Source organism: Tribolium madens, unplaced genomic scaffold (genome assembly GCF_015345945.1).
Source record: "Tribolium madens isolate multiple individuals breed KSU strain unplaced genomic scaffold, Tmad_KSU_1.1 Scaffold_71;HRSCAF=194;Tcas5.2_LG6, whole genome shotgun sequence".
Classification (NCBI taxonomy): domain Eukaryota; kingdom Metazoa; phylum Arthropoda; class Insecta; order Coleoptera; family Tenebrionidae; genus Tribolium; species Tribolium madens.
Genome location: NW_025401041.1, coordinates 6,375,920 through 6,383,540, shown reverse-complemented (window position 1 = coordinate 6,383,540; position 7,621 = coordinate 6,375,920). Strand labels below are relative to the sequence as shown.

Below are 7,621 nucleotides of genomic sequence, written 5' to 3'. Positions count from 1 at the left end.
TTTCTCGATTAAAAAGCTTATTTTCAGTCAATATCGTGTAACAAAATAAAGAAATTTTTTTAGATATTCCTTGAAAGAACAATTTGTTGTCAAATCAATTAATTACATAATTACTTAGTTAATTTATAGTGGTTTTTCACAAAAATACAAAGACTAAATTGATTGCAATGCAATCTTGACTTAGCTCAAACCTCTTACTTCATTTTTTTTTACAAATACAACAATGATATCTTATGTAAAATCATTAAAGAAATACCACTAAGCGAACTCTTTTTCCGGTTTGCGACTTTACTACTGTGTTCGAAAATAATCAACTTTTTGGATTTGTAAATATGTGAATCCCCGAAGAATCGTAAAAATGATCGATCAACAGGTTAAAATGCTCTACGACGAATAGTTTTCAAGACATTGAACAGTTTTAAGCGTTTCCGGGCGCTAATTACTTAAAAAAAGATCGATATTTCAGATTTTTGGTTTTCAAATTATACTTTTTTTATTTTAAAAAGTCGGAAATCTAAAAACTCGACTCCAGGTTTCTGCTATTCCATAGTTAATTAAAATCAGATTTCGCCAATATTATTAAAATTTTGTTTTTTTTTTTGATAAATATGTCTCGCAGAAGAACAATTTTTTCGATAAGATAGGAATTTAAAAGTTCTTTTCAAGGGTATCAGACAAAAAGTTTCAAAATCGGATCAACTGACGTTTTCTGCACTTTCAGGGCCCCTAAGCACCTAGAAAACACATTTCAGTCCATTTTTATTATCAAAACTTTTTTAAGAATTATTAAAGTTGAATTAGAGTGCTGAAATCAGCAATTTTTCAGTAGAAAAAATCAAGGTCACGCGACATACGTTGTCAAAGAGTGTACAAATGGTGTCTAACGTTACACCAAAAACTGTCAATTTCTCGATTATTTTCAGTCACAGCAAGCATTTATGGCCTGACTCAAGCCTACAGAATGGAAGCCATCTACTTGATTCGCTTAAACGGCAACACCAAACGTTTCGTCACTCTTTCAGACGTCGTCGTTGTCATATTTCCTTGCATTATCGGTGTTGCAGTAACATCGTACAAAATCGACAACTCCCTAAAATATTTCAATTATTTGAGACAAGTAAAACCCAAACAACGCAAAATAAAATTTTGAACAATTCCATTCCAGTTTGACTGTTACCTCCAAAAACAACCACGGAAAACAAGAAAATCATTCTTGGTCCCATTCGTAACAATCCTCTTCACTGTTTTCATCCTAATCTTCGATGCTATGATGTGGCTTAAGTTAATTGCCCGAAGTCAGAGCATTTTCATCCTAACACTCCCCTATTACGTCTGTTATTGCTTCACGATGATTATCGAAATCATTTACTGGCAGTTTGTCCACTCGATCAAAATCAGATTAGTTTTATTGAACGAAAAACTAGCACAGTTTTGTCGCAACGATCATTTGATTGTCCGAATTGACCGGAAGAAAATCAACAGTGTTGTGGACACTCTCAATGTGGAAACTTTGAAAAAACACGACCCGCAAACAAACGACCAAATCCGGGATTTAATCAACGCTTATCAGAAATTAACCGAAGCCGCAAATCTAGTCAACGACGCTTTCGGCCTCCTGATACTGGTAATGCCCCCATAATTACCCAATTAAATTAACTGCTTTGTTCCAGATTGTTATCACGGGTTGTTTGGTACACTTATTAGTCACCCCTTATAGCCTCTATGTCATTGTATTAACCACAGGTAAAAAAAAACTTGCTTGTCTACTTTCAAAACTTTATAATTTCATTCATGTACTTTGTTTTTTCTATGTATTGTCATACGAATATACAGGGTGTTCGGTCTAAACCCCACATTAAAAGTATTGGGAGTTCAAAAAATCGTATTTATTTGAAAATTGGTACATAGCCATAATCCATTAAGTCCTCCTAAATGAAAATATTTTCAAGTTGGCGGCACTTCCGGTTATACCGGAAGTCGGTCTCAACTTTCTTATTTTAAATGGAGAACTATATTTTTTACTGCGTTTTTGGATTACGGGTTATTTTAAGGGAGTTTTCATTAGCTTTCCCTATACCCAAATTTAGCCGTTTTTGAAATATTTGGAGTTTTTCAAACATTTTTGGATCTGCACCTTCCACTTCAAAAATCGATAACTCTGCTATTTTGTAAAATTTTGAATTTTTTTGGCGTTGGAAAGAGAAAGTTTAAATCTTTCTTCCGGTGTTTTCAAATTTTGAAAAAAAAATTGACAAACTCTAAAATTTTAAGGTTACTTTTGTAATAATTCAAATACCCATAACTCAATTTTTCCGAATGAAATACCCCAATTTTTATTCTACCAAATAGAAGAGAATTTAATTGTGCATCGATCTGTATTAACATTCCTATACCAAAATTTAATAATTTTTAAGTTATGATGACTTTTTGTTAAGATTGCCGAAAATCTATTACTAGCCACATCCGTTTTCGTATAGTTTGTTATGGAAATCAAAAATGTCAAAATTGTTTCTCAATAAACGTCGACAGTGACTTATTATTTGACAAATAGTGCCAAAATATGGAGAGTCAAAGCTACTGAAACTTAGATTTAATTAATTTATTTTGTATTTATGGAAAGTGTAACAAAATTATGATGTCGTTCATTAAACAAAAATAAATATTTCTAACTTGTTAGCTTTAAATAATGATTGCATGGTAGAACCTATCAATAATAATTAAGTTTTGTATAATTTTGATTCTTCATATTATAAGTGAAAGGTGCATATCCAAAAATTTTTGAAAAACTCCAAATATTTCAAAAACGGCTAAATTTAGGTATAGGGAAAGCTGATGAAGACTCCCTTAGAATAACCCAATTAATCCAAAAAAGCAGTAAAAAATATACCTTTCCATTTAAAATAAGAAAGTTGAGACCGACTTCCGGTATAAGCGGAAGTGCCACCCTCTTGAAAATACTTTAATTTAGGAGGACTTAATGGTTTATGGCTATGTACCAATTTTCAATTAAATACGATTATTCAAACTCCCAATACTTCTAATGTAGGGTTTAGGCGGAACCCCCTGTATATATACCAGGTGAATAAAAAGTATGGAACCAAACGTTTTTTGCTTAAACTATTAATTTTTTGGAAAAACTAATTGATGAACGATAAAGTACTTTAAAGATGTGATGTTTTATCAAGAATAAAATTTTTCGAAATTTTCTTTTGTTTTTGAGTTCTACAAAAAAAAATATTTTTTTAAATAGCACCCCACTATAAAACTATTTTTCTCATAAAGGTTATGATCTAAGGATTACAACTATCTACTTCACATTTAATTTTTTCAAAAAATTTTTTTTTCATAAATTGCAATTTTGACTAAAAAAAATCGCATAACTCGATCTCGATCTCGAAATAGGATCTCATTTTTTATATTACGTTAATTTATATTAATTACAAATGATTTAAGAAAAAAACCGCTTGGTTCCATACTTTATATTCACCCTGTATATATAACCACAGGTAACACAATGTTTATCATAACACAATCAATCTGGATGACGGGTCATGTCTTGCGTTTGTTGTTGATTGTGGAACCTTGTCATGGATGTATTCTTGCGGTAAGTTTATTTATTTATTAAAATGGGAAAAAAGTGTTTTGTTAGGCGAAAACAACGTCACAGTTGGTTTGTAAATTGTTGTGTCTGGATTTGGATAAGGAAGTGAAGAAATCTTTGGAGTTTTTTATGGCCTATTTGGCCGAATGTCAAATCAAATTCACAGCTTATGGGTTTACGAAGTTGCACAGAGGGTTGCTCACCACGGTTTGTTAAAGTGTAATAAAAATTGTGATTTATTGCAAAGTTTCAGATTACTGGAGCTGTTACCACCTATTTGGTTATTTTGTTTCAATTTAATCAATAATTTTTTTGGTGGATGCGCCGGGTCAATCCAATGATTATTTACTCCCCTGAAATAAAAATAAATAATGCAAATTGTTCACGTTTTTGATGGTTATGAGGTGGGTTTTATAGCCAAGTGTGCAATTATGGGAGGAAAGTCGTCGACAAGAAGCCATTTTGTTGGTTTTTATGAGAAAATCAATCACTGATTAAGTGTTTAGTGCTATTTATGAATTTTTGATAAGCCCAAATATGAAAAATAAACATTAAATGGGAAGCAGTTTTTATTACCGTGTTTTTCTAGGCTAATTATTAATTAAGTCCACAAAGTGTAAATTTAAATACCGCGTGCTCTTGCATTTTAAACACTACTTTAGCACAACATTAGATGTTAAAAGTGTTATTTACAGTAAATTAAAATTGGAGTTTATGCAAATTTAAAATAAGATATTAGTCATAATTAACCCAGGAAAAATGCTCATATTTTTCCATATTTTTCTTTTCTGTGGTAGTAACTGAAAGTAAAGTAAAAACAACAAATTGAAGCACTTTCAAGTGAAAAACATAATGAGTAAATATTGTGTAACAAAATATAAAAAATGTATACAGGGTGTTAAAAAAAGATTGTATGGTATGGACCAAAATAAACAAAAAAGCCTTAATAAAAAAAGTAACGGTTTCAGAGATATCGAATGTGAAACTTTTTAGAATTTGCACTAGAAGCTTCTGTTTTTTGTTTGAACAAACTGAAAATGCATGTTTCAAAAAACGAATAATTTTTGATATCTCCGAAACCCTTACTTTGCAGCCCCATGTTTATTAAGACTTTTTTGTTTGTTTTGGTCTATACTATTACTTCCTGAAATATTTTACAATCTTTTTTTAACACCCTGTATATCTAACGCACAAAACAAACAAAAAAAGTGAGAAAATTAATGACATATTGTGGGCTACTACTATAAAAAAAATATTTTGTACTTAATGTTAAAGAGTGCTTTTATCAACTAATTTCAGTAGATAAAGTAGTCTTTTATCGTCTTGTAAAATAAAATAATTTTTATCTACTGTTTATATTTTATCAACTGATTTCAGTAAATAAAGTAGTCTTTTATCGTCTAGTGAAATAAAGTAATTTTTATCTACTGTTAATATTCAAGAAATTCTGGTAGGTGAGTACAAAATAAAACGAAATAGTATACAGGACGATAAAGTCGTGAAAAAGTCCACTCGTGACTTTGTCACTCGTAAACTTAACCTTTTCACTCATAGATAAACAATTTCTTTATCGTCTTGTATAATAAATAACTGATTTTTGTGGAAAACAGTTTTATGATAACATAAACAATTAATTTCTGTTTCTTTTTTTCTCCTTTCCAATTTTTTTTCTTTAAATTTTTAATTTCCTTATAAGTTCTTCTACTCGTGCTAAACCTCTTTGTCCTTTCGAATTCCCATTTTTTACGTTCTTCCATCTATAATTTTACCCAATTTATCAATATGATCTTTTTTCTATTTCTTCATTTCTTCTTTCACAAAATTTCTCCCTACGTATATTCTTCACTTAATTAGTGTTATTTTTCTTTTCAAACAATTTCTTCTTGTTCTCTTTCTTTATACTCAAAATTGATTCTTTCTTCTTGTTCAGTTTTTCTCTAAATCCGTTCTCTCTATTTTTGTGCTTCTTTTCATCTTTTGCTTTTTTTTACAACGTTTTTACTTTTTATTTAAAGTGAAAAAAAATATTCTATTTTTTTGTTGTTTCTTGTTTTTTCTTTCTACTCTACTTTCTTATATTCTTCATATTTAAGTACTTATTCTTCTACCTCTTTCTTTTTCTTTTACTGAACTTCTTTTTTGTTTCATTATTTTTCTTTTTATTCTTTCTATTCTTCCGTCTAATATATTTCCTAATTTATAATATGGACTTTTTCCTATTTCTTCTTGCTTAAAATTTCTCCCTTCTCTTAATTAATGTTATTTTCTCTTGTTCTCTTTCTCTCTTCTCAAAACTTTGCCTTTCTTAGTTTTCAGTTTTTCTCTAAATTATTTTTTTTGTGTTTGTCTTGCTTCTATTCCATGCAATAAATGTTTCCGAAACCATTACTTTACGAAACTTTTCTGTTTGTTTTGATCCATACTATTACCTCCTAAAATATTTTACAATCTTTTTTAAACACCCTGTATTTCTTATAAGGACCATTTATTTTTCAATTAATTAGTTAATTTATAGTAATTTTTTCCAAAAATACAAAAGCTAAAATTTTTGTAGCTCATTCAATATATTTTTTTTGAGAGAAGTTTGCATCTTAACTTAGCTAGTTCGCAAACCTCTAACTCACTTTTTCCTGTTTAAAATGTTATTTAATTGTAGTTTTTTCTGCACATATTAGTGATTTTCCCGATAAATAACCTCGCAGACCGCCGATTTTTTTTATGTGGTAGGAAATTCAAACTGTTCAAATCTTTGAAAAAATCGAAAAAATCTAAAGATTCAAAATCGCATCAAATGAGGTTTTTTGCACTTTAGGGCTCCTCGAGATCCGGAAAAATACATAAATCACGATTTTTTTTAAAAATTGTCGAGCAAGAAATAAGGTTTTCTGTTTTTTTGAATTCATTTCACTTAAGTATTAAAAGTCTGAGAGCTGAAACCTTGTAGTTAGCATAAACCAATAAAGTTTCTCCTCGCAAACGCATTCAAATTGAACCCATTTTAAATAACCAACTTAGCGAGAAAACACCGTGATGGCTTAAACAAACCAAACTTTTTTCCGTTAAAACTCCATTAAAACAACACCATTCCCCACGAGAACCTTTTATCTCATCCGAATTACAAATTCAGCTCATTTTCTCATTTTTTTGGCCAAATATTGACCCCTCTTTAATTAACTCATCACCGGCTTGTCTACAATCAAATCCAATGAGTCACTCATTGTAAACACTCTTATGAATGGAAAAATCGATATAAACATCCAGGAAAAGCGTCGAGAGGGCGCTAGCGTGTATATTTTCCATCGACCACGCCAGTTTTCCCTCAGAAGCGGGTCGTCGAGGCGCCGTGTAGACGCTGCTTCAGGTACTTCAGCCTTGAGACGAGTTAGGAGTGATTAAGGCTTGATTAGGTGTAGGTGGAAAGAAGGTTTAGTTTGCTGGTTTTTGTGTTGAAAACGGGACGAAAATGGTTTATTTGCCGCTGATTGTGGCCATTTCGTTGGTGGCTTTTGGTTACTCCCAAGACATCGAGCTGCAGACCTCCTCGTACTCTCCGAGATGTAAGCGATTTTGCAAAAATCTTCTTTCAACTCTCCTATTTTATTTTCCCTCAAAAAACGTAAAAAAAATTTGCAATTCCAAAATTTTTCTCCCGAATTTAATATACCAGGTGAATAAGTTTTTTTTTTAACAATTTTTTTTTCAAATAGTGTAATTTTTGGACTAAATTCTCTACAAGTAATAGAAAAGTAGATTTTATCTGCAAACGTCACCACCTTCATGACTAAATGTTAAAACCTTTACCTTTCAGCCATGGAATAAAAATTCCATTTTTGCGCCTAAGCGTTTTTACTTTTACGATACAAATATTGACATTTACCAATGTCTCTTTCAATGCTTTAGCAATTTCTTTAGTGGTACATTGTAGATCATCAACATTCGACATTTTACACTACTAACTGCACTAGTTAAATTAATAAACACTTTGGAAAATCTCAACAAAAATTTCAATATATGTATTAT

The 7,621-nt window shown here is 30.6% G+C and overlaps 2 protein-coding genes across 2 annotated transcripts in view; both read left to right on the top strand.

Annotated features, from left to right (window-relative positions):
- LOC123008864 (gustatory receptor for sugar taste 43a-like) overlaps positions 1-4,099 on the top strand; it is a 7,540-nt gene extending 3,441 nt beyond the window's left edge. Inside the window, exons 2-7 of the mRNA XM_044404893.1 lie at positions 924-1,117; positions 1,166-1,624; positions 1,671-1,743; positions 3,507-3,604; positions 3,650-3,808; positions 3,855-4,099. Coding sequence (XP_044260828.1) covers positions 924-1,117; positions 1,166-1,624; positions 1,671-1,743; positions 3,507-3,604; positions 3,650-3,808; positions 3,855-3,908 — 1,037 coding nt within the window. The 3' untranslated portion in view covers positions 3,909-4,099. The remainder of the gene's footprint in view (positions 1-923; positions 1,118-1,165; positions 1,625-1,670; positions 1,744-3,506; positions 3,605-3,649; positions 3,809-3,854) is intronic.
- A 2,829-nt stretch (positions 4,100-6,928) lies between these two features.
- The window catches only part of LOC123008526 (uncharacterized protein CG3556), a 16,131-nt gene continuing 15,438 nt past the window's right edge, over positions 6,929-7,621 (top strand). Inside the window, exon 1 of the mRNA XM_044404369.1 lies at positions 6,929-7,158. Coding sequence (XP_044260304.1) covers positions 7,065-7,158 — 94 coding nt within the window. The 5' untranslated portion in view covers positions 6,929-7,064. The remainder of the gene's footprint in view (positions 7,159-7,621) is intronic.